Source organism: Stegastes partitus, unplaced genomic scaffold, assembly GCF_000690725.1.
Source record: "Stegastes partitus isolate 25-593 unplaced genomic scaffold, Stegastes_partitus-1.0.2 Scaffold840, whole genome shotgun sequence".
NCBI classification, from domain to species: domain Eukaryota; kingdom Metazoa; phylum Chordata; class Actinopteri; family Pomacentridae; genus Stegastes; species Stegastes partitus.
Window position 1 is genome coordinate 1 of NW_007578571.1, and position 27,283 is coordinate 27,283.

Below are 27,283 nucleotides of genomic sequence, written 5' to 3' on the forward strand. Positions count from 1 at the left end.
ATATTGCCTCTTACTGGCTGACACAGACAAAACCAGACCAGAGTAAGGAAGGACACCAGAGACTGAAGACACAAAGAGAAAGATGGAAACATGTTTAAGTGGGGGAAAAAAAAATCTCCTCCAACTGTATTTGGACAAAACTGGGATTATTCAGGGGGAAGAAAAGCTTGAATGACTTCAGTCTGTCCTTCTCTGTTTTGCCGCATGCACTTCCCTCTCTCTCGGCCTCTCGCTCTGTCTCTCTCTTCCTCCCTTTCCCTCCTCTGCTCTCCCTCTTTTTGTCTTCCCCTTTATCTCACAGACAAAGCATTGGTTGCTTGTTTTTTTTTTTGGGCAGGGTCACCTTGAGGCAAAGAGTGAAGAGTTGGTCTGTGCGTTTGAGCGTATCTGCATGGGAATGTGTGGGAGAAAAGTGTGTACATACGGCACATATCTGATTATCTGTATTTATGTATAGACATATCCTGGGGTTGCATAAGTTCTATTTTGTTTTCCTATTCTGTAAGTCACATGGAGAGCAAACTGAAGCTTGCTTTGGCTGAAAATAAAGACAAAGATTTCTCTAAAAAAAGTGTTAAAAAAAAACAAAAAACTGTGGTCAGAGATAATACAGTTTAATATGAAGTCTTACAAAAGTCACTGAAAAAAATTCATAAATACAGTTGTTTCATGTTGCATTGGCATCACTTTAGTTTACAAAACAAGTACATACGTTCATGTTCCCCACTTATATACACAGTGTATAAATACTATAATAAAGAATAAGCTGAACCTAAGATTGAACCTCAGGGGACACCGTCTCCCTGATGTAATCATGGTTCTGTGAACCAAAATACAGTTGACATTTTAAATCCTTAATGATAAGAAAACTTGAGGTTCTCCATATGTGAAGAATCGATAAAGTCTGTCTGTCCGGTTTCACGTGGTTAATGTACAAATAACACTACTCTGATCGTAATTTGAAATCTTTATAAATTGTACAGAACACAAAACATGTAGAGAATATAAATATATTTTAATATATCTGAAGCACTTTACAGACAGGCCTTTTGACTTAACATAAATATGTGAATGAATTTCTCGAGGGGTTTTGTGGAATTTTGACCTTATTCTTCACTGTCTGAGTCACAAGTGAAATTGTTCTTGTCGGAATATCCGTAGAAAACAAAAACTTTGTCGAACAATAAAAAAGCATCTGGCCTCCAGTCTAGGTATTGTAGAGTTCTTATTTTGTGTTTCAACATATTCCAGTTGCTGCAGGACTAAACACGTTTCACTCAAGATGCTCTGACGCACTCCTGCAGAGTCCAAGTCCAGTTCCCATCATCGTGTATCATCACACTGCCTGTACATCGAGGCATAAACAATCAAAACAAACTTCTGTCGGGACTTTCCCACAGCGATGGTGAAATCTCCAACCACGGTTTTGTTTTCAGGGTCGTTTGACTCCTCTGAATACAGAAATTTACCTCAAAAGCACAGCTGGAGATAAGGCTCAGTCACACAGAGTTCCCACATCTCACCAGTGTGATGAAACGAAGGTGTGGCCTGACAGTACGAAAGATGTAGAAACCTTCAGTAAAGTGACGCACAAAAAAATCAGAGAATCCAGCAGAACACGAGTTCACGTTTCTTTTTTCAGTCTTCGTTTCTCTTTCACGTTGCTGAAAAATAACACATCAGTTCCATTTCTTGCTGCAGCTTCATGACAGGCAGGAGAAGCTACCTGGTTCTTGACTTCATGTAAACTTGTTGCCTCCTTCATACAGTATCTCTGGTTGTGATCCTTTGCTTTCTGGACCTTCCTTCCATTTGCCAAGTGTCTGTGATCCTTTCTCAGCTCACAGGAAGTCCCAGAGTTGTTTTAAACACAGCAAAGGCGTTAAGAATCGACTCTCTACTCCACCTTCCAGATGGCAATCTTTCCGTCGTGTTTGCCGGCTCCACTGAGGACGTAGCGATCCTCGGCCGAGCAGAGCGCCGTCACCTTGTCGGTGTGGCCGTGGAGCTCCTTCAGGACCTGGTAGCGCTCCGTGTCCAGGATGTAAATCTTCCCTTTGGTTGAGCTGCGGCCCGCACCGCCCACCCACACCTGGAGAGAGAAAACGGGCGGTTAATGTGTTGCTGTTTCATGTCGCTGCCACAGCTGTAATCCATCGGTAGATGATTTGAAAAAAACAGTTTGATGAAAGGTTGATATGAAGAAGAAGAAGAGGCTACAGCTGGCAGCTAGTTAGCATTAGGCATGAAAACTGAAGGAAAGGGCCAATTTGACTGAATAAAAACCAGCACCTCTAAATTCACTCGCTATATTTTATTTTTTAGGTTTGTTGTTTCCCTTGATTTCAAATCTCAATACCATGTTAAACTGCCTGGTTGTGGGCCCCAGCTGCACAATAGATACGAGTCATCACATCTCTTATCAGATTTTTAGAACAATTTCTGCTTAACCATCTCTGAGGTTTTTAGCGCTTAAAATACGAATATACAGTCATGACTCGATAATCCGACACTAAATGTAAAACCTTCTTTTATGTCAGATAGCAAGGCTGCTGGATTGTCAAGACGGAGGTCGAGATACAAGGAGGGCTTGATGCTGGAAGGCTCATTTGTTGTTAATTATTCTTCATAGTTGTAATAATAACTAGTAGGGCTGGTCCCAATAGCACTTTCTGCTCTCTGGACATTCAGACCCAATTAATGATGAATATCCAAATATTTATACTTCCACCCCGGGGCAGCGCTCCGACAGGGCGGAAGTGGCCAGAACGCACAGGCACTACTTGGCTGCTGATGCCAGTTTAGTTAGCGGTCACACTTCTGTTTCCACCGCTGCCACCAACCGTGTGTGACGTCATCGTGTCCTCTTCTGCGCATGTGGGACACTTTTGGGTCGTATGAAGTTCACACAGCAGATCACATACAAGTCGCATTTAATTGGAAATGTGAACGAACTCGCAAAAAAAACGTATTTCACAAAAAATCCTCATTGAGCAGTAAGTCCTGCAGTGTGAACGTAGCCAATCTGTGGGATTGTTCAGTCAGATAATACGCCGTTATCCTGATTGGTGACAAAAAATGTCATGTCGGAGTCGGAATCCAAGGCTGTCTCTAAGTTAAGGCTGTTTTTTATGGGTTCCGTTTGTTTTTCCTAAAAACCTGTCAGATAGCAAGGTTTAGGATTGTTAAGGGTCGGATTATCGAGTCACGACTGTATATTAAGATATTTGTGTCATGATGAGAAGTTACAGTGAAATTTTCAGGCTTTTGTCTGCAAACCTCAAATTTCAATGTGTGAAAAACGTGCAGGTCGACGTGTAATTTTAAAGGAAAATGTAAAACAGACACCATTTAAAATATCTGTAGCTCACGATTAAAAAGTTACAAGGAAATCAGAGCTGGAATAACCCACATGAGAGTCGTATTAATCGGCTCACTTAGCTATCAGCAAAAAAACAAATAGGAATTTCCCAGTATTTTGAACTATTTCTTTGACGGTTATGTGTCTTGTGCATGTGTTTGAGTGTGGTATATTCACCTGGTTTTTGACTTTAATCATGCAGTAACATCCGGTGCAGTCTGGGAGAGTCACGCGGTGGAACGGTTTGATCGTGTCTTTAATATGCCAGATACATACCTCTCCTGAGTCCACGCAAACACTCCACAGCTCCTCCGTCTGACACAAACACAGGCAAACACATGGGGGGGAAAACTTAAAACATAATCCAATCCAAACACACACTAATGCAGAGAGGTGAAGTAAACACAACATTCAGCAAACCGAGTGTGTGCGGTACCTCGGGTAGGAGCAGTGCAGCGCTGAATGTAGCTGTGGATCCTTTAAGTTGTTCTGGCAAATTCATACGATGTTTTAAGGAACCATTCCTCCACACCTCCATTATACTGTCCCTGGAGCCTGAGGAGAGGGCGAGACAGGGAGTGTTCGTCTTCCATCGTCAGTTTCCTACTTTAATGCTGCAGTGAAAGTGTGAAACTTACAACACCAGAGCGTCGTGTTACAGCTGCTGACGGACTGCAGACGATCACAGGAGAGCCGAAAGTGCCTCTTTACCTGAGGGGTAAGAAAAATCAATTCTTGATCAATGTTTATACAGTCCAGGCTAAAGCTGTAAACTCGCTATTCATGTTTCTATTTCATGGCATTTCTGCTATTTTGAACAGGACTGTCTGCTGAAACAGAAATGCAAATACACTTAGACAATACAGAGTGTGAAAAAAGTTGGGTTTAAAATGACCTGCAGTGTGGAGACGTCCCACACCATGACGCTGCCCTCCGCACTGCAGGAATACGCCACCTTTTGGCTGAAGAACAAAGCACAGCAGAGAGATTTACTTTGATGTACATTTTTTAATCAATGATCTAGTAGTGATCTAGTAGTGAGCACAAATTCTATGCAGACTATTTGTACAGGGACAACCCAAAACCCCAAAAGAGAAAAAGACAAACCATCGAAAACAGGCAAAAACAAAGACACAAGAAAAATCATGGCTCAATCTGCAAGACATGCCCAACATAATCAGAGAGTGACACTGGTGACAAGTCCTCAAAGCAGCAAGAAACGTACAAGGCTGTAAGACTGGATGTCAAGTTCTTTTCTCTTTCCTTATCTTTATTTCCCCTTTACTCTGATGTACATGTTAACCTTTTATTAGCAGAGTGATGTACATACACTCCACTCTCTGCAGCTCAGTTAATTACAGTTTTCAAATAATGATGTTTAAGCCCAGTTTCCATCATTTATAAAAGTACAACTCAAAAAATCAATTTGCTGATTTGTCGTTTTGTTTCTGTTTCCAATAAAAACCTAATTAAAGACATTAATCGAGCACAAATAACACATAATTTAATAATTTCACCTTTCTAAATGATAAAACCTGCTGCTTTTCTCAGTTTTACATCATTACAAAGTGAAAATCTTAATTTTTTAGAGCATTATTGAGACAAAACAAACAGTTTGAGGACTTGCTGCCTAGGAATTTTTAGCAGATTCTTTATAAGCAAGAGTATTATTTACTGCATCAAATAGAGCAGATCAATAAAACTAAAGAGAAAATCATTGTTAAAAACACAGATTATAGAATACCTTTATGACATTTGATCCCTTGAGTAAGTTTTTTATATCAGTACATTAACATGCTTACATCAGGTATTGTTGGAATGGTTGGCTGCAGTATAAAATAGGCTGTGCAGTGACTCTGACTGTTGACTGTAAATACATTTATTTGTCCAAATGCACAGTTCCACCATACATACACATTGTCGTATCTACTGATTCCTAAAAAGCCCCACCTGTTTAAATGCTGCATGTCAGATTCTGGTGAATGTACTTTTTATTGTGGCCGTCACTGTCAGGAGTAAATAAATCTGTCAGTGAGTGAAGTCGGTGTTACCTGTACTTGTCCGTGTCGAGTGCCAGTCCGGTGACCTCGGCCCTGTGCTCAGTCAGCTGTCTGTTACACACCATGGCCACCATGCTGATGATGTAGATCACAGAGTCCTCCGAGCCCATCCACACCTGATCCTTGTCGACTCCCATCATGCAGTTCTGAAAATGCAGACACCACTGATCAGGAGTCACGTCATAAAGAACTGGGGACTAGGGCTAAATATAGAAACATGAGGGCTCTGTTGTTGGTTGAATAGGTTATTTTGGACGGGAGCCACAGAGAGGTTGAGGGAGGAACAGCTTACATGCAGCGTAAGTTCTAACATTTCCAGTTGCGTAATTATCTCCTATCATCTCAATTATCTCCTTCAGCACAAGATAAGTTTGTGTAATAAATGTAATTGCTACTTATGCTAAGTAAAGCACCCATTGGAATAGTTTATTTAACTGACAAATATAAACTGGCAGCTATTTTGATAATTAACAAACAGCTATGGTTATTTGTTGGCTTTAGCTCAACTGTGAGCATCTGTTGCCTTTCTTTGTCTCATGTGATGGTGTACGCATTGATGGGCTAGTCAGACAAAACAACACACTTAAAGACATTTCTGTGGTTCTAGGAAACTGGAATTAATATTATGTGGCCGTGGCAGAGAGAACTTGATGCACTACAACTTGGGAAAACAGACATGCAGAGCCATCACGGTATCTGATCTTCACTACACAATTATCGTGACCAAAAGAAATGATGATAACAACATTCTTACAATATCTATAGAAAATAAAAAAACTAAAATAACCGTAACTGTCCTGTATGTTGTTCCCGTGCATCAACCAAATAGTTATAGTCACTTGATAATGTATGATGTTATTGTATGTGTATTATTAACATCCATCCATCCATCCATCATCTATACAACGCTTAATCCTCACTAGGATCGCGGGGGGCTGGAGTCTATCCCAGCTGACTCAGGGTGAAGGCAGGTTCACCTGGACAGGTAAAAAGTCTATTACAGGGCTACACTTAGAGACAGACAAACAAGCACACTCACATTCACACCTACGGACAATTTAGAATCACCAATTAACCTCAACATGTTTTTGGACTGTGTGGGAGGAAGCCGGAGAACCCGGAAAGAACCCACGCTGCACGGGGAGAACATGGAGACTCCACGCAGAAAGATCCCGGATGTCCTCACCGGGACGTGAAAAGGCGATCTTCTTGTTCGTCTTGGTGCTAACCACCGAGATACCTTGCAGCCCTGTTATTAACATGATATCAATATTTCATTTTTTAATGATCACTGCTATAATCAACAGTGGTATAACATGACAACCCTGCACATCTGCTTGTTTTTCTCGAAAGGTGCAGTGCAATACACTCTTTTTGTTTTGTTTGCATCGTTGCCTCACAGCTAGAAGGTCGCCGGTTCGCGTCCCGGTGAGGACACCCCGGCTCTTTCTGCGTGGAGTCTCCATGTTCTCCCCGTGCAGCGTGGGTTCTCTCCAGGTTCTCCGGCTTCCTCCCACACAGTTCAAAAGCATGTTGAGGTTAATTGGTGATTCTAAATTGTTCGTAGGTGTGAATGTGAGTGTCTTGGTTGTCTGTCTCTAAGTGTAGCCCTGTGATAGACTGGTTACCTGTCCAGGGTGTCCCCTGAGTCAGCTGGGAATAGACTCCAGCCCCCCATTATCCTAGTGAGGATTAAGCAGTGTATAGATAATGGATGGATGTTACGTATCAAACAGTGACCTTGTTAACTGAGACAATAACTGATATTAGTATGAGTAGTCATTACAGCCTTCAAGAAATCTGGATTTATCTATCATGAAAGTAAGTATGCACAGCGATGAGCGTTCATTTCAGCTTGCGTTATACTCACAATGTTGGAAGTTTACTGTCAGAGGCAACGAAATAAATAATACCAATAACCCCCACTAGGTGGCAAACCTGCTCTAATAAACTGCTTGCACAAGCTGCTCTTACAGATTCAAACTTTACCAATAGACATCTAAGTGTAAACACTGCAGACACTTGTTGTCAATAAACCTGCACCAAATCACACAGATTAAACAAAATCTATACAGCTAAACATTCACGGTTATTTCCTTATCAGCTGCTATTTTAATCAGCTGTTGGAGGTAAAACACGGTGCAAACGTTTAATGTATGACCTCGAGGTGAACTGTGAGCAAATATTGTGTTTGGGAAGAGAGAACACACACACAATCCCTCTATTTCTCTCCTTCTCTCACAAACAAACAGATAGGTTAACATTTTTCATGTGACTGTGACCTGCATGCCTGAAGTGGAGGCCAGTGATTAGCACAGTCCCAACAAGTATCTTTAAGCTTCACACTCATCCATAACGTTATCTATCATGAACCTTCTCCTCAAGGAGGTCCTTCCAACTCTCACTTTTCCATAAAAGTTGGCACAGATAATGTTTTGGTCTGAAACGACTCCAAACACATGGCACACTCCCCTGAACATGTGCATGCGAGTCTGAAGATAATACCTGCAACGTTTGAAGTCAAGCAACACTACAGGAGCAAAAAAAAAGAAATCAACCTGAAGAAAACAGTTTTATCTGTATCTGATGTCAGTGGTATGCATGAGCATCTGCTGATTCTGTTCAGCGATGAGAAGCAGTCAAGAATCTGGCCATGTGTTTTTACTTAGTGAAGGGAGATCTATGATAAACACCATGTTGACAACAGCAACACTGTGAGGAACATGCTGGGAGTGACGAAGAAAGCCAATGCTCTTGAATGCATCACTGTTTAATGTCAAATCGAGCAGCTGTGCCAGAGTTCTGTCTAAATGAAGCAGGATCACAAATTTGGGAAAATAACGTATATGTTCCTGAGCGGTTTCAAATCTGAAACTAAAGAAAAAGAAAGCAACAGATGGACTTCGCCCACATACTCTAGATCTAGCCGTAAATCTGACACTTTGGAACAAACCGAGACATGTTTGTGTAAAACTGAAACGGTTACTAAGAGGGCTTGAGAGGAATCCTCCTACTATGCAGACAGTCAAATATGACTAAGGATGACTTGCACTATTTAAAAGACAAGAGTGAAAAAAAAAAACTGGATAACTGTTAATCGGAGGAAACTATCATCATTTTTCATTTATATTTTGTTTTCAAGGCGTGACTACATCCAAATCCCTGTATAATAAACAACTCCCATCTGTGTCTAACTAATGGCCTCATCCTTCCTCTTACTATCTGCCAAGTTTAAAATGTAAACAAGGCTACGAATCTTACTATGCCAACTTTCAGTATCTAACAATGAAAGGAAATCTCAGTAGTCACCCCAACTCCAACAGAATCCCATTCCAGTGTTTATCTGTGTGTTTTTTGGCCCTTTTCAGACGTGGGATGCATTGTTCTATCAAACTGCTAAAGTGAGGGGCATTTTACACAAAGGTCGCTTTTGCGTTAACGTTCCTCTCTGCTTCAAGAAAACGATTCCCCGACAGTGAGAGAGAGCCATTATCAGTATTTACAAGTGAGATTGGACAGTGCATCAAGGTTCAAGGAGGTATAAATAAACAAAACAGTAAAGCGATGGGAGGCTTATCAACACGGAGGACGGAAAGTGACGGTGTGTACTTCTGTTTACCTCAGACAGGTGAAGCGTTGCACAGAGTCACAAGCTACAGTTTGATCATTTGCATCCTGAGCTCCATCACAGCTGTCGGGATCAATAATCTCACTGTACAAGTCTGATCCGTTTTACCAAAGTCAAAACATTTTTCTATCTTTTTTTAATGGAGATTTTTCGGTTTCACAGCAGGATATCTGCAGTTGTAGCCTAATTACTACGGATGCATTCTCTGCATATAAAACATGACCTCACTAATCACTACAGTCACTTGCAAAATCAGAATCCTTGTTGAACCTGAGTGCCTGTCTGTTAACTCAGCAGCAAGGCAGCTCAAACTTGTGTTAAAACTAATATGTAAATGTTCCTGCTGTTGCGACTTTTACAGAAAACCGGCCAGGGTGACGTGTTAAGAGATGAAGCAGTCCGATTAATCGAAAGTAGCGCACGTCTGAAAGGGGCTTTTGTGTGTCATGCATCTGCGTTTGAGAACATATTTGTGTTGGTGTGCCAATGTGTGCCTACATGCAGTGTATGTGCTTTTCTTACCAGTCTTGCATTCCCGACATGGCAGGTATGTGTGAGGGACCAGCTGGAGGCATCAAACACCATCACCTTCCCCCCGCTCACAGACACCCACAACTGGCCTGAAACACACACACACACACAGAAATTGTCCGTTGTTTCTCAACACCTTATCACAGATTTGTGGTCTACAGCTGCCAGTGTTTACTCTTTCAGGAGGCGGAGAGTGTGAACATCAGCGCTGACTGAAACTAATGAATGGCAGGATTGCATATGTGATACAGGCATGAACTGAGAGTATTAACTCATTTCTAAAACAGCCTTTAATATAAGTTTACATGGAAACAGCAAGAAGCAGGCCGTGACTTGTGCTTTGGAAACTGCTCAGGCGGTGACGATGCGCTACTTCAAATTCAAAACTATTTTTCTCCAGCCTGACTCCACCCAGGCTTCATCTAACGGTCAAATTTCCTCTCACGTATTCACCGCTATTTAAAAGCACTGCTAGCCGGGAGGGGGAAAAAAAAAGAAAGTAACATCCTGTATTTCATACGTGGAGCAGAGGAGGACAGTGGGACGCAGAGAGGAAAATCTGGATGTGAAAGAGGGAGAGAAAACGAGAGAGAGAGGTGAGGAGAGAGGGGAGTGAACTGGCTGTATGCCAGGAGCTCAATTCAGTGACCTATATTCAAACCGGCGAGTCCGAGCGGGGCTGGGAGGGAGGATCTGAATAGCTAGATTTGTTCTTTTCACCGACAGAAATCCCAATGAGCGGACTGCTACAGAAGAACTGGACTGTGTTTGTGTATGTGTAGATCAGTGAGTATGAGTGTGTTAGTGTGGGGGTCAGCCTGCCACCAGCCGGGCATCTAAGTGGCCCCAGATGGCTGTGCACTAAAGGCCACGGCTTTGTACTCCTCAAAGCTATTCCCTGGCAGCCCTCCTGCCACGTAATGCGCCAGTCTGTCTGCCCCCCATAATAAAATCTAGGGACTGTAAACAACAGTAAACAACTCCTGAGGTTTAAGGTCAGATGTGGGGTTTCCAGACAGGTGACAGATTAAAGGGAAGGTTTAGGGACGAACACCGTTGGCTCCATTATGTGGTTATTTTGTGATGAGATGTGCTGTCGAAGATGTCTTTCTAAAGTCTCTCATGGGTGTTAAAATGGGTTGGATTCGTGAAGGCTTTTACACGTGATCCTTTCATTGTCATTTTCAACAATTCACTCAGTGTCCTGGTCCCTCGGGATCAAGTCACCGACCAACAAACAATGTCTTTGGTTCATGTCCAGCCTGGGACCTTTATTACACTTCCTCTTCTTTCTCCTTCCAGGCTTACTGTCATTTATTAACTGCTGGCTGCTATTAAGACCATAAAAAGTATCGAAAGTAATGTCATAATCAAGTTTGGCACTGATTTGTACATTTAATGTCAGTAACAAGTCTCCCAGTTAGCTCACCTTAATTTGTTAAACAACTGTATTATTTATTGAACAGATTCTGACGATTTGAGGGAAATGTTGGAACACACGTTGGATTTCAAAAACATTATGAAGTACCTTATAAAAACTCGTCAAAGTATTTTTTCCTCTGTGCCTAAATCTACTATCATACTTTTTTTTACACCTCAGTAGATTGTGACAAACTTTTTTTGGCTGTGCATTTATAATTTTAAAATACTAAAACTTAATATATTTGTTAGCAAATGATGATTCTGTAAACAACCAACTACAGAAGAGGCTCAAAGTGGCTTCACATGCTTTGAGAATTGTGTTTTTAAAGCTTTTTTTTCTCAAAATCACATTATTTCAGCATTTTAGACAAACTGCTCAATGCTGAATTTGGCTACTTCTGTATATATTTTTTTCCAATTCTAATCTGGAAAAGCTTCTCCTTGCTTTTACTTTCTTGTGCAGTCAGCAAAGTTGATGCAGCTTTGGAATTTCAGTGCAAAAAAAGAGGTCAAAATTTTACTCACTGTACAGATTAATTCATTATTTAAAATGCAATCATCGCCCTTGTCTTGTGCTTTTAAATTCTTTCACTGTTACCACTTAAAAGAATAAACTGTACAAGTCTTTTCATACAATGACCTCAACGACAGGTTTCTAGCTTCTAAACTTCTGTTTCCTCCTGTAGTTTTTTCTGGAAGCGACAGACAGAGGAGGAAGTGTGGTTGAGCAACTTTATGTGCTGCTTCATGCCTTTTATGCTTGAGTGAGGCAGAGTGAGTGAGGGAGAGGTGATGACAAACCAAAGGTTGTCTTTATGTGTAGCAGTAAATGTATATGTCAGTGAGTGTGTGTCAGTATCAGAGTTAAAACTCCACATAGTGAAACTGCTCTGCTGCTACAAACATCCAATCAAATCACCGACTCCAACGCTGACGAATCAGAGCAGAGAAGAACCCGGCACTTGTCACCACAGTGCTACCAGGAATGCTGGAAAGGCCGCCTAGTTACAAGACACATCCAGGAGCTTCGTGATTGTACCTGGTGTGTACAGAAGTACGTCCACAGCTTGAGGTGCAGCGAGTTCCAACGAAGGGTTAATTTTGTGTTTTAGTGTCTCTGCCGTTGTCTTGGGAACCATCATCGGGACTAGAGACACAGAAAAAAAGAAGTAACTAACCTTCACCAGCTGGTAAATGCACAAATACACATTGAAATATCAATAAAAAATCTCCACACCACCTCCGATGAGGCTTGAAGTCTTTTTTTAGCGTGCAAACAACATCAAACAGGTCAAATAAATAAGTCAGAAAATGCAAACCGACACTAACTGAATGCTGACAGGCAGAGCAGCAATAATCTACCTTCCATCTTGATGCGATCAAAGTGAGCCAGCTTAGAGGCAGCGTAGATGGCCTTGTTGCTCTGAAGGCTGCCCACCACAGCATCCATTAACAAGGCATTGGTCAGAGCCTGCTGCATGTACTGTGGGTCCTGGAGAGACAGAGTGGTTCATATAAACACAGAAAAGATACTGTGGCATGTTAGCTGGCAATAAAGACAGACGAGAATTAAGCCCTGTTTAAGTTGAATGTTATAGTAATAACTTCTTTTTGTGGAGATCTTAATTGAGTTTTTCTTTTAGTCGAGGAGGAGGTTCAATCCATGTCGAAGAAAGTGGATAGAAAAAATTTTATATTTGGACCTGATGGTGACACTAAGTAAAAAGTCAACAGGTCACTTTCTTTGACAGTACAACATTTCATGGCAATCCATCCGACAGTGGTAGACACATTTTCGCAATAACCAATGGAACATGCTAGTGGTGCTTGAACAAAATCAGAGGAAAGTATTTAAAATTCATACACTGGGGAACATAAATGTCTGTGAAAACATGGCAATATATCAAATAGTGACACAGATATTTCAAAGCGATGGACTGATCAGCTTGTGTGCGCTGCAGCAGAAGACGTGAGGGCCAAAAAAACTGATTAAAAACATATGATGCAATTTTCTTTCAAATTCAATAAACCTTATTTTACTTATTTTCTACATTAATCAGCGTATTTTGTCTATAAATTTGATGAAAAGAAGAAAACTGAAAGATATTTAGTTTATTATAATGAAGACAAGAAGCTGGAAATGTCAAATTTTAGTATTTTGTGGTTGAAAAATTGTTTAAACAATCAGTTATTAAGCCACGTGTTTCAGAAAATGTAATAAAAATAGCCACTTTCAAACTGTTGTGTCGAAGCAGGTATACAGTGCTGCATTTTCAAAAGTTAACTGTAAAAATTAATTATTTTCTAATCTAATTAGGCCTTAAAAATGCACAGGCTGTATCCTCTGGTGTATAATTAACACCAAACATTTTGCTGCCAGTGCAGACGGCCATTAGGGGGAACTTAAAATGCAGTAAAATGAAAGGAAGAGATGCAAAGAAGTAACAGTTACATCACTTGGTTTCACAAAGGAAACCCTCTGTCTTTGTTCTCGAGCGTGTATTTATGTTCATGTGCGCCTCATGGAATTTCTACCACACCCACAAAGGTCACGGACGTTCACACAAGGACTGGCACACACAGACTCACGCACACAGTAGCTGATACCAAGATAAAGGCAAGGTATGAGGAATGAAGTCACCAAATGAGCTTTCTTTCACATGTATTTATTAAATATCTTCCCTTCCTCTACCCTGAAATTATCATGCACAACCCGTTCAGGTCACAGCTTTACCTTGTGTTGGTCGGCTATGTTGCGTCCGGCCCACATCTCTTTGACCATCAGATTCCAAAGCTCAGTCTCTGTTTTCAAATTAGCCTCGAATGCCTCCTTCCTTCCCCGGACACGCAGCTTCAGGCTGGGGATTCGCAGGAGCAGGAAGGGAGCGGAGGACACTTTCACCTCCTACAAACATAGCATCAACTTGAGATCGTTATCACCGCATTTTCAGCTACGATTTCTTATTATTCAGGAACAATTTTACTTCATTAATTAGGATAACTGCTCACGACTCTACCACTGCCTTTCCTTTCATCTCACCTCTAAATCTCGGTACTGTGCCACCTCCACATATCCCGGCCGTCCGTCGGTCAGCAGGAAGAGCCGTCGTTGAGTCATGGCGATCTTCCCCACGCCGCGGCTCGTCTTGACCGACGAGGACAGCTTGAAGACGTACTCGGTGGCCTCGATATGCTCCAACACAGATGCTGGCAGACACACCTTGAAATCAGAAAAATGCAAAAAATCTGTTCAGGGCGGTAATTTCATTCGATTCACCTTACGCTGAGAAAGTGGCAATGATGTGGGTAGCTAGTTTAGAATTATCAGTGCAACATTAAAAGCAAAAGAAGCCCCAAAATCAAACTGAATTGGCAGCTGCTTGTGATATTAATCATTCATTTTTCAGTTTAAAACTCTGAATAAATCTGACTTAAGGTTACAGCACTGGAACAGAACAGTTTCTATTCATGGATCGTTATAGGGTTTATTTGAAATGATGTTCAGCTTTCTCAAACTGAAACTCAAAACTAACAACACTCATCACTGTCATAGCTGTCTCACTACCAGATTTAGTATCTATTCTCACAAGGTATAATTCCAAACAGCAGCAACATGAATGCATTCATGTTTTTTGATGCCATCTTCACACCAGTGAGGGGTGTGACGTGAAAACGGCTTTAAAAGGTGCATACAGTGTGTAGAGTACAGACCTCTTGTGCTTCAGCCTCAGTCTCCTTCCAGATGGTGTAAAACACTCTGAACAAGTCCGGACTAACCTGCTTCTGATGACCTGCAACAAACACACGGTGTATTTTAATCTTATTTTACCCAGAAATGGCTGACTGAGCAACCTTGTTAGCTGCTTCACACGCTCTCTCACAAACACATACAGATGTCTAGGAGCTGACTGAACTCTTTCTTTCTTTCCAAGCTGTCTAATCTGTCAGCATGACTACAGAGTGAGCAGTTGCAGGCTGTTGTTCTTAGTTTATTAAAACAATGGCTGTGCCTGTGTGCGCCCCCACACTGAAGCAATACCCCACAGAGACATAGCCCTCTATTATCAGCCAGCGAAGAGTTGCAAAGTCACAATTACACCTTGAAAGAGAAAGACTTAACAAAAAATGTAGAATTTCAACTTTATGGATTGCAGGAAACATTCTTTTTCTCATCAAACAAATTCCAACAACTGTCGGTCCATCCACCTTTACAATACGCATCTCCTATTCACGTGACTATCATAACTTAGAGATGGTAATACATTTCTGTTATAACTTTAAACATACAAAGAGGGATGCCTTAGTTGTACTGCTGCAGTACAACACTCTGAGCAACTTTCTCCAGTACAGTTCAGAAGTGGAAAGAAAAACTTGACGTTTGCTTGTCATAACACCCAACAGGATGTAAAAGGCCTTTTCCTAATAGCCTAATGTGGAGTGAAAGATAAGCTCTCACTACAAACCTTCTTCCTGCTTTCAAGCTGGTAATTTCAGCTAAAATGTCAGTTTCTGATAAAAAAAAAAAAAAAATAGTTCAGCTCCATCTCTCCCCATTTGCTTCCTCGCCTAAGTTCTTAGTTTAAATGAAAAATAAACAGTCTTAGCTTTATTACCTAAATATGTTTCCCTTGCTTTCCTGGCAACATGATGAACAACTGGACCAGGAGACTGACAGGAACGATGTCGAGCCACTGCAGCTCTCACACTGACACTGCTACTTGCAGCATATGAACTGAAGCTAACTTGTATGTGCTATTCAGTTTGTTTCCGAGGGAGAACGTCTGCAGAATGTGTAAAATCAAAATAATACCAATGTTTACAAAAGGTCAAATGGCAGCAAATAGCCAGGGAAGCCTTAAATACACCCACAAGGCTGCAGAACAAACTCCTCAAGAAGAAGGGAGGTAATGATTAACCCAAGGAATAAATGTTTGCCTGGAAGGAGAGAGGAGGAGGGATTTAAAGGAAATATTCATGTGCATGAGTGTGTGTGTAAATCCAACACTGTGGAGTTTGTAAGAAGCAGTTTGAGGAAACAGTACATTTACACACACTAACTTACCCACAGTAAGAGCGTCAAACAGCCTGTGAATGGCTCCTTGGTCTTTCACAATGCCAGACTCCTGGACGCATTTCACAAACTCCTCAAGCTGCATGTATTTTTTCGGCAGCTGGAAGCGCTTTACGGCATCTTCCTCGCGTCCGTTGCCGTGGTGCGCACGTTCCAGCTCCTGGTCCCTCTTGACCCGACTGATAAGCCGTTTGAGCTCCGGTCGCTTGTCCGCCTGTGAAGAGGGATTTCGACATTTAGTAATACGGCGCTGCTAATCATTATGATAAACATGATCAGTTACCGGCATCTTGGGTTTCACATCCTGTTACGGCTCTGAGATTGTAAAATGAGTCACTGGCGATCATTGTCAAGTGCATGTCTCTGTCAGAAGGTATGCACTGTGTTGAACAAATCACCGTGGTAATGTCACATACTTAAACACCTTATACAGCGTCGCTACGGTAATGGATGTAATTAACTACAGTGCATACAGGTCCTCACTTTATCATAACGTGAACTGACCTGTAAGCGTTCAACATCTGGCAGGGAGTCAACCAAGGACTTGACCATCTGAGAAGGGAAGATATCGGAGTCGGTCTTGTAAAGACTCTGGAAGTCCTCTAGTGCATCCAGACGCCTGTTGGACACAGTGTTGACCAAACCACGTAGGTAGTGATACCTGGACAGAGAGATGAATGGATGAGTTCAGCGTGTCACACAGTGCAAAGCAGAATTCATAGTCTGGATGTCAGTTTGTTTATTTTGGATGTTCGTAATCTCTCTGGCTGAATGATCTTAACAGAAAACTAGGTTATATTTTTGAGATTTTAGCTTTCTTTCTCCTCTCTGCAGAGTACCTGGCCAGCAGAGCAGACTCATCAGGCGGTGTAGCATTAATAGCCTTCCCTAGTGAAGCGACCATGTCAGAATAATAGTTCTGGACGTAATGATAGGCCAACGGAGGTGGAAACTCTGGAAGGCGAAAAACCTTCACAGCTTTCTGAGGAAGCTTCAACCCTGGAAAGGAGACAAAATAAATCAGAAAATGCTGCTTCATTAAATGACTTGCCCCTTTTCCTTCTGTGGTACTGACCGGTATCCGGAGTCATCTTCCTGATGGAGCCCGGTCTGCTGGAGCTGATGACGATCGTAGTGTCACTGGCAGGTTGCTCCAGATTGGGCAGACTGGCTCCCAGTCTCTTGCTCAGTCGGTGGTCAGGGCTGGTGTAGCTGCTGTAGCCAGTCCTGGACAGTTCGGACATTGGAGGACGCCGAGGAGTTTCAGTCATTGCACGATTCCTGCAAAAAAGTGGATCAGGAGACACATTTTGAGATTATGGTTGGTGCTGATAGTAAGGAAGAAAGGGGCTAAATCAGGTGGAAGAAAACTACAGTCTTCGTCACTATTGATTGATATACAGGCTAGCAATGTTTCTCAGAGGAGATGCTATCTAATCAATTTTATTTCATATGTGCAACAGCAGTAAGGACATTACTGAGGCGATAAATCCTAACTGATCTTGTCTTACAGCTTGTCTTACTCAAGTCATTAAATATTTTGAATGCTCTTATCACACAGAGGTTTTTTCCTTTTTCACAGGTCACCTTGGTGCCACATTTATTTTCCTATCCTATGTGTGTTTCTTGCTTTCTCAACACACAGAGATGGAAATTCATAAACACTAAACACAGTGTTAGGAATGATATCAACAATTACTGCAATAATCTGCCAATTCATTCTCCTCATACAATCCCAAATGCCCAATTTAAGGTCACAGAGCCCAAGCTGATAAGTCTTGTGCTATTTGGTCAAAACCCAAAAATATTCGGTTTACTGTGATAGAGGACATATTTTAAAACTGCAAATATTCACACCTGGGAAGCTCAAACCAGAAACTTTAAGCATTTCTGGAACAAAAAAGTCACAATTAGTTACATAATTAATTATCAAAGGTGGGGTCTCGATCTATCCAGCTCTATCCGGTTTAACGAGAATAGCAGCTTAAGATAATGTCCTCGTCTGTCCTCTCACTACTGCTGAAAGGTCTTATGTGAAGTGTAAGAAATCAGAATACTCACAAAATGTGTTACCAAATTTGTTATTAATAAAGTCAAGTTAAATCAGTTTTAAACGTGTAAAAAGTACTGTTCTTTTACACTTTCCATATTGTTGCCTGGTTACTTCTGTCCTTTTGCTATGACATCATGCCAGCATCATACCTGGGTGCATGGTTACGCATGTTCTGCTCCATGCGGCTGAAGGTGTCCCGTTTCCTGTTGAGCCTGTCTCGCAAGAACGAGTGGAAGATATGAGTCTCTAGTACCTGGGACGACAACAGAGAGAAGCATGTAAGCGCAGACAGTCAGGGCTTGTGTGTTTGTGGAAGCCGGCATGTGGGTCTTTGGAAGCGTGTTTGTGTACCTTCTTGTAAAACGACTGGTCTGCTGGCTCCCTCGTTCTGAGGAACTCCTCACTGTTAAAAACTCTGTGTTCATGGTTTAGGAAGTCCTGGACCCCTCTGACAAAGTGACACACAAAGTAGAGAGGCAGAATAATTAGACTCAGAAACTGGTCTAAAAACACGTTAACGTACTACACACCTCGACATAGTGGCCAGTTTATTTCCAGGACATCAGCAGCGTCCTACCTGAAGATGTTGACCACCAGCTCCAGGGCAATGTTTTGTATCTGTGAGTGGAGTCGTCTCTGCCAATCTCTGCGCTGGGATCGCAGGGCATTCACATCGGTGCCTGCACCGACGTGACACAGTTCCAAGTCGTAGTGAAGCTGGAGACACTCTGCCCTGGACACAAGTAAATAAGAATCATGTGTTCCAGTATTAACTTAAATGGCTTGCATTTAATTTAAACTTAATTCACTTGAACAGCAATTATTACGCCATTTACAATGAAGGCCAATTTTCTGTTTTGTTTTGGTTTTTTGCAGTGGGATTCTGTAGAATTATTGTCCTCATTTCGTTAAAAGAAACTTTGTTTGCTTTCTTAATTAAATTTTTTTGTATATATTTTACCCTTTCTTGCTTGTAACTGCTATTTCTGCCATATGCACAATGTCTGTATGAGTTTATATACATGTATTTTATATGCATGTTTCAAGAACACGAAGAAACAATTTCAGAAACTACTGCTTACAATGGGAATGACATCAATAAAAAAGTTTTTTTTTAAAAAACTAAAAAAAAAACTGAGTTCCCTTTGTAATTTGATTTAGCTGGTATTTAGGGGGCGGATTTAACTTAAGTTCCGAGTCTGCTCCAGTATAGATTCAAGCTGAAAGGGAAAATGATTTATAGTTAGCAGAAATTCTGCATAATATGTTGGAATGCTAAAGTGTTTCTGACCAAGAGTGTATTGAACTGTCACAACATGACTCAAACAGAAAACTTTTAGATTGTGTTATATATATATGTGTGTGTGTGTGTGTGTGTGTGTGTGTGTGTTACCTTGACATGAAACTCTCTGCTGCAGCCAGAGGGATGGCAGGCAGATCGATGGTTTCGGACCATGACGACTGAATGATGCCATCATCAACATTCACAAGGATTAGGTCCTCTGTCTCCTATAAACGAACATAAACACGCGTATATTGGAGGTACAATGGGTACAATTCATGACAACGCAGTCAAACAAAGAAGGGCTCAGTGTGACGAACAGACAGCGACTGTAAAATATGTGAACTCGGCTTCTGTAAAACTCTGAATAAAGATGAATGCAGTGGAGAATAGTGGGCATTGTTAAACACTGTATGTGAGCTCAACCAAGAAAACTACAGCATGACAAGTTGAAAGACAATCTGAATTATGCACTTCACATTTTAACTTGTTGTACATCTGATCTGGGGGGAGTTGTGCTCCATCTAAGAAAAGGACAAGACATTATCTGCCAGAGTAGCCTCAATATTTGCCTATTTAGTAACTCTACTGGCTCTGAACATTACTGTGTACAACAGTCCATTTCTGTCAAATAAACAACACAAGACTTGATGTCTACTAAAAGCAAAAACCAACACTGCTCCTATCGTTTTGGACAAGAAAGGCTTCCAGGATTCACTGGATTTGTCAACATGACTTTACCTCAAACAAAGCTGCAGTCCTTGAGAAATACAAAAGCAAAGCCTATTGTTTGAATGCCTGTAATGATACTGGGGTACTCACTGCAGCAACCTCTTCAAAATGACTAATGTGACAGCCCATCAGGAACGCCGTAGGAGCCATGAGGAAGTCCAACATTCCTCTCGCCAAGACAGGAACATAAGGCTGCTGCCAGGACAGAGGCTGAAAGAGATGTCAGAGGAACACAAGACAGATTTAAAAGAAAAAAGAAAAACGAATAAAGTTTAAGAATATTTCAACAAGGATGAAAAAAAAACACGAACCTGCAGGTACAACAGCAGACTCTCTGCAACCAGAGTGAGTCTGGCCCAGTCAGATGAGAAGAAGACCAGTCTCTGTTCTTGGAGGAGGCAGGACAGCAACTGGAGAGGGAAAAGCCTCCAAATTCTTACATTTTTCTTTTACAGAATGCATTTCTCACCACTTCATCTTGTTTTTATGTGCTATATGCAACTGTAGTTTGTGTGTTCTGCATCACCTGAAGCAGTGTTGTGTGTGAGAAACAGAGGAAAGGTAGATGAAGGTCGATGTCAATTACAGGGCTGTCCTGGTCCGCCCTGGACGGAAGAACCACTTGGAGAGGACGGAGACTGAAGGACTAACACACAGAAACATATTTTGCACTGAGCATCCATCAGAGAGAGGACAGGGTGGAGTGATTTGACAGGGGAGTGAAAACAAAAAGAGTGTTTTCTGACCACATGCAGCTGTCCCGGAGGCGGTAAGGGAACCAGGGACAGCTTGGCAGAAAACTCCTTGATGGTCTCCTCAAAGTCGGCATGTCTTGCAGGCTGCAACTGGACCAGGAGACTGGGAGTGTGGAGGTGGGAGGTCAAGGAGGAGATATGGAAGTTGAATTTGGAAGGATTATGTAAAAACACATTGCAGGTCAGGCTAGCAGCTATAGGATGTGTTAAAAGGAAATTATTACCATGACAAGGAGTCCCTCAGAGCATTGTAGTAGGGGAACTTAGAGATGATGCACACAGCAAAAGGTGTGTAAAGACGGGACTTAGTCGAGTTCCATCTGTGGCCATTCTGGACAACGCCTTCCTGACCGGACTGAGAGAGCACACAGCTAAAGAGAAACAACTGCCTCCATTCATTCCACGTTTGTGTGAGAGTGTGTGTGTCAGTACCTGTACAGCTCTGTAGCACTGCACAACGACTCCATGGGTCCGGTTGCCAAACAGGTCAGTGAAAACCAGGAAGTGGTAGCTGTCTTCTCTCTGTTCATTGGCTAACTGAAGACCACCTAGTCAGAGGAAACCAAGAAGTTTTGAAATATGCCACTAAGCAGCTGTAGTGTCACAATCATGGCATGTAAGCAATGCTCACATTCAAATCATCACAACAGTGGTTGGGAAACTGACCCTCTGTGTGTGTGGAGCGTTACTGTTTTCTCCAAATCTTATTCTGCGCTACATCAAAGATCAGAGATCATCTGCAGGTTGTTGCAGTGAATTCCATCTTTCAGCCGCTGGATGCTATGATCGCCTGCTAGCTTTTCTTTTAAAACTGCACTACTGTGGCCTTCGCTTCAACTCACAGATGCAAGTTTCGCTTTGTGATATTTTGTGTACAACAATTGTTTTCCCTGTTTGTCTAATTAGATGCAACAGAGAATATCAAAGTCTATCGTTTTGGATTTTAATTTGGAGTTTTAATGTCCTTTATGAACATGATTGGTGTTATTGTATTCTGGTAATGGCACTGGCTTTTATCTCCTAACTTGCGGGGCTCTGTCTATTTCCTGCCATCACACAGCATCATCTCCTCTCATTTGAAGTGCCAGCTGTAAACACTGTGGATTTCCCAATGTCTGAACAAAACCATATGGGGTATCGGCTCACTCTTGGTTTTGTGAGAGGTCAGCAGATTGTTTAATTTGGTAGGGGTGAGCCCGGAGCCCTTCTTCATTATGAAAACACTGTTGACGGTTCAGCAATAGACACACTACAAGTCCCTGCTGCTCGCTCCACGCCTATTGTTCATAGACATTCTCAGGCCTCAGTACTGGAGAGGAGCTGGAACGGGCAGCTACATGGTGGGTTTTCTTGTATTTCTTATTGTAAGAATCACCTCCAAGAGATCATGGTGTGTCACATCTTCCTCTATATTAAAAACACAATGCAGAAGCTCACCGGTTGTAGCAAAAAACCTGGGTGCTCCCAAACCATGAGCTGGTGCACCTTAATAAAAAATCTAGGCGCACGAGTGCAACCAATTTAAGTTTAGTTAATTTAAGTAAGAAGTTAGTTTGGAGTCTTGATAGTGAGGTGTCAGGACAGAAAACCATACAAAGATGCTAACTACCTTTAATAGCAATTAAAACATCAATCTCAGCATGAGAGTTGTATATTGTTAATGCACAATACTTTTAATCTTTGCACAACCAGTTCTTGAAAATGACAGAATGCTCACAAGTTGTTAGCATGGGTATTATTCCCATCTCTGTCATTTACGACATCACAGCATTAGATGCTTCATCTAACTGTCAGTGATTCATATCTAATCCAGCACAGTGGAAAACGGCGACAATACAGAAGTGTCTCAAAACAAAGAGACGGAGCGAGCAGGGTGAAGCTGTCACGGCTGCCAGCGGAAATGGCATTCAGCAGAAACTCTGTCCAAAAGTTTCTGACGAAGAAGATTATAATGTCCCTTCCTGCTGCACTGGAGCATTTGGATTGGGCTGAAGCAGGCCTCTGGTCACAGTAAGAGGTGTTTTGCCATTTTGCGGTGTTGTTTACATATAAATGGAAAAGTTGTAACCATGAAAACAGCTAGGTTATCATTACAATAAAAGCCATATGATTAAAGGGTAAGAAGGCAGTGTAGGTCGGCCACCAGTGGGAGGTTTTGATGAGTAATTCACATTGTGGACCTCTAACGAGACACTGATGCACGGATGTCGCTCTTGAGCAACATGACAATAAATCACAACTGAGAAATGGGACTTCAGTTTTCTGGTGCCAGCCTGGCACGATGGTGGTCCACAATGGTTAGCACAGTGCAATAAGACAGGGCTTCATCACAACATGGCATCTTCTCGTTAGAAAAGACAGTCAAAGCTTGGACCTGTCATTTCGACAAACAAAAGGATCCCAGCCAAGCACAACCAGATTCAGCAGCTGCCTAAAAACATGACGCTCTTACCAAGACTGATGCATTTACAGAACACATAGATGTGTGATTTACTTTATAACACTGTAATGTTAAGTTTGTCACAGAGGTAAACACACTATACCAGGGAAACAGAGCTGCGGCAAAGCGATTAAATCCAGATCCTTTGGAACACTGATGTCCTCTGTCGCTGACGACACTTCAGCACGACTGGATGCTTCTCCATTAGACAGTGTGTCCGCACCACGATCTCGTCTCTTCTGCGAAAACAAGAAAAATATATGTATTTTATACCTGATTGAGTTTCATGATGATGCTGGCTAAATGTTTTCTGAAACTCCCAATCTTCTAACACACGCATTACATGGACGGTATTAGACAAACTGGTCAGAAACCACATAACTATCAAAAAACTGTTTTAAATTATTATTGTACAAAGTTAGAGTTTCAAAAAAAGAAATGGTACCTTCTTGATGAAGCTCCTCCTCCTCTGGACTCGGCTGAAAGCTGGACCAATCACCTCCCTCGAGTTGGTCTCCTTGGAAACAAAGGGCGGCGCGTGAACCTGCAGTACCTCGGCTTCCAGCAGGGGGAGTTCGTTTAACTTGCTCTGCTGATGAAGCTGCGGAAAAGTTAGCAAAAAGAAAGTGTTGTATTCATGACCCATGCGGTGTACATTCAGACCGTGCTGCTATTTATACTGCTTAGAAAATATTTTTCCTGTTCCTGGAAAGTTTTTCTTGGAATTCCAGGAATGTAGAAAGATGCCGAGAAGGTGATGTCATAATAACATATTTAACATTTCTCACCTATCAGATTTCTGGATTGGGACTAGCGGTCGTACAACACATCTTTTACCTAAATAGTATATACTGTACTTAACTATAGTTGAAAGTAATGCATTTGTTTCATAATGTTTAATGTAATTAAAATGCTGACGATAGTTGTTCATACTCCTTATACATTACAATCCATTAGCGTTTGTTAAAAATGCAGAAGAGCTAACATACAATCAAGTGATTCGGTGACTCAGATAACTCAAAAATGTTTCAGACAAACCTAAAATTATCCATAAGTAGGATTGTGTTTTCTGTTTGTATGACCGTTGTACATTGACACCATGCTGCTGGTCTGTGCTTATACGTACCTGGTGTATGTCTCGAAGCTTATCGCTGGGCGCTCCAACCACAACACATGCCTCCAGCAGTCCAGACGGGAGCTCCGCCATCACATCCAAGCACGCACACTGCCAGAAACACACACATTCATGTAAGAGGATGTCATTATAGTTCAGTTTTCTGTTTACAGTGAGGTAGTTATTTCTCATTGCAGGCATTATTGTAAATCTAAGAAGCAAATCTGAGCAGCACGTACCAACAGTAGACCAGACGATTCTGATTCCAACTTGATTTATAGATAAACTTATATGTCATGCTTTAATCTTCATAAAATTACTTATTCTACGATAGAAACCGTATCATTCATCCTTACTGTAGCGACAAAGAACCAGGGGTGAAATCTGAACACGATGGAAGAAGGAGCTGCTGCGGTAAGTGATTCAGTGATTTCATATTTTAACCATGACTAATAAAAGATTCCCAAACCAAATGTTGGTCTAAGTTACTGCTTTACATGTGTGATGAAACTAGAGCTTGAGCAATCAAACTAATAAAATTTCACACCAGCTAAATTGAAACCAGCAGAATTTTTTTTTTTTTGCAGTGCATATATTAGACAAATCTCTTCTCCCGCAACTTCCTCCAGATGCACGCTGTCACACTCATGTAGACAGAGGTTATGGTTACTGATGCAGTGAAGCAGTTTTGTCACCAGCAGAGAAAATTACTGAAACTGAACCTCGTTACACAAGATGCCATTTTGACAAGATTTTCTAAAGAAATATGCGACATAGCAATATCGATTTTTTAAAAAATGGACGTGGTTGCAGTTATTATAGGAAACAAAAAGTTGAAACTGTTGAGGTTGTGTCTCGTTTTGAACTGATTTTTTGATTACTTTTCAGAGAGTTCTATTTTTGCAGCACCCTCTTCATCATTGCACATCACTGCTCATGACGTTGAGGTTTGCAAACTCACACGATTTCTTCACCATTGTCACATAGTTTACCAAACCGTGACTTCTGTTTTTTTACTCCACAGTATCTGTCCCCTGAATCGGACATATTGTTTGTGTGTCATCAACACAGAGCACTGCTTTAAGCTCTGATCAATCAACCTGCCCACACATCTGTCTGTCTGTCTGTGTCAGCAGATTCAAGAACTCACATCTGACTTGCATTAGTTGCAGCTACGGGTTGAACCTTAACGCTGTTAAACGACCCTCTTTTTCTCAGCCTTTCGTGTCCCTCCACCTTCCTTTTGTCCTTCCTATAATCCTCTCTCTTTCTTTTTTCCTGCCTTGTTTCTTCATTATCTTTCGTTCCATACTTGTTCTGTCCTGTTGTCCTCCTTCTTTTGTTTAGTCATTTTCTCTTCTTTCTTCACCTTCGACACGCTTGCTTGCTTTCGTTCTCTCGGTCTTCGGGCCATTCCGGCCTCTGACTAACTAACCCTGCTGTGTCACGGAAAAACACACACTTAAGTCATTTATTCCCAGAAAACCTCTAATTTAGTAAACCTGGTGTTGGAAGGGACCGTGCTGGTGTTCATATGTCCAGCATTGTTCCATTTTAAGAGTTTCTTGCACATAAAGTAAGGGAATTCGTCTGAATAAAATGTGCTTTAACACATATAAAACAACACCAAATGGAAGAGCGACACTCTGCATATACCTGACAATAGCATAGTCCATACTTGGCTAGGGTGTGTATAACCCCACGCTGTGAGAGGCAGGCATCCAGACGCTGTCCAGGACTTTTAACAAACAAGTTTGGCTTCATATCTGTCAAAGATGCTTTGACGTAGCTGGCAGCGATTCCAACAAGCACATGTTGGAAAAATATTTCACAGAACTGAAGACAGCTTCAGAAATGGTTAAGAGAAAGTTCACACATGCAGATTTTTGCAGTACTCTTTCCTAAACTGCATATCAGATTTGCTGCATGGAGACTTATTGAAAGCATGATTTTTATTTCCAAGCTTCTATTTTTTGCTCAAACACTAAATTTTGACTTCCAACTGGCAACATGCATCTCACTCATTTTGCATCTTATATTCGAGTGCATGGTCTGACTTCACAACCCAGCAAAACCACAAACCCCAGAGAAGTTTTTAGTCTTTATTGGACTCCTGCGGGACACAGGAAGAAGGTAAGCTCTTAAAATAGGTGACATAGCCCTTTAATGGGCACCAGACCAAGTTTACTAGACGTAGGCTGGTTAGTCAGAAAAAAAAAAAACATTTGATGGCCTGAGCAAGCAAACAAAATAAATAAAGGTAAGCAGGTGGAAGAAAATGTGTCCTCCTTTATAAAGACAGCCTTTAAAGTTATTTATTGCCTTTTCTCAGATTGCAGCCCAGCAAGAAAAACTGCATTTTATGTAAATGCTGACACAGCCTGTCACCCCTCCAGCTCTTATATCGTCTCGGTATTTTGGGGGGTGAGTAGAAAAGTACTAAAAATGGGTTTAATGTGACTTAATATGCCAACACAGTGCCTTCCTCAACAAGTTAGGACAGAACCAACAGTTATTTCCAGGTTGTCATGTCGCTGCTGTACCGCTCACAGTGATTCAAAACGTTAGCACAACTAGCAGCCACTGACAGTAAAGTAAAGTTTTAAAAACGGCCAATGTGATAATAAAGGAGATGAGGCGTGACTCGGTTCGGACACAGACACGTTAAAATTAGACTGACCTTAAGTTACTCGCTCATTTCCACGGCGGACGGTTCAAACGAGCGGTTAGCGGCTAACGCGGCTCCGTGTTCCTCCGTCATGAAGCCGTCAAACGGTAAAAAAAAGTCTCGGCAGAGCGCTCGCTTCAGCTCCGGCTCCGACTTTAGCGGCTCA

At 41.6% G+C, this 27,283-nt stretch overlaps 1 protein-coding gene across 1 annotated transcript; it reads right to left on the reverse strand.

The window, feature by feature from the left end:
- Nucleotides 1–597: 597 nt before the first annotated feature.
- On the reverse strand, nt 598–27,283 carry dennd3a (DENN/MADD domain containing 3a). The gene is made up of 30 exons (XM_008292867.1): nt 27,130–27,283; nt 24,462–24,560; nt 23,781–23,936; nt 23,439–23,574; nt 21,328–21,443; nt 21,120–21,250; nt 20,887–20,998; nt 20,667–20,786; nt 20,452–20,550; nt 20,231–20,350; nt 19,520–19,635; nt 18,704–18,859; nt 18,478–18,574; nt 18,276–18,379; nt 17,149–17,354; nt 16,913–17,072; nt 16,578–16,734; nt 16,065–16,287; nt 14,714–14,793; nt 14,043–14,222; nt 13,737–13,907; nt 12,365–12,494; nt 12,042–12,149; nt 9,572–9,669; nt 5,413–5,567; nt 4,257–4,323; nt 4,000–4,072; nt 3,798–3,916; nt 3,539–3,676; nt 598–2,092 (listed from the first exon to the last, which is right to left on the reverse strand). The coding sequence occupies exons 2-30, from the start codon at nt 24,540–24,542 to the stop codon at nt 1,898–1,900; spliced, it is 3,804 nt and encodes a 1,267-aa protein (XP_008291089.1). The 5' UTR covers nt 24,543–24,560; nt 27,130–27,283; the 3' UTR covers nt 598–1,897.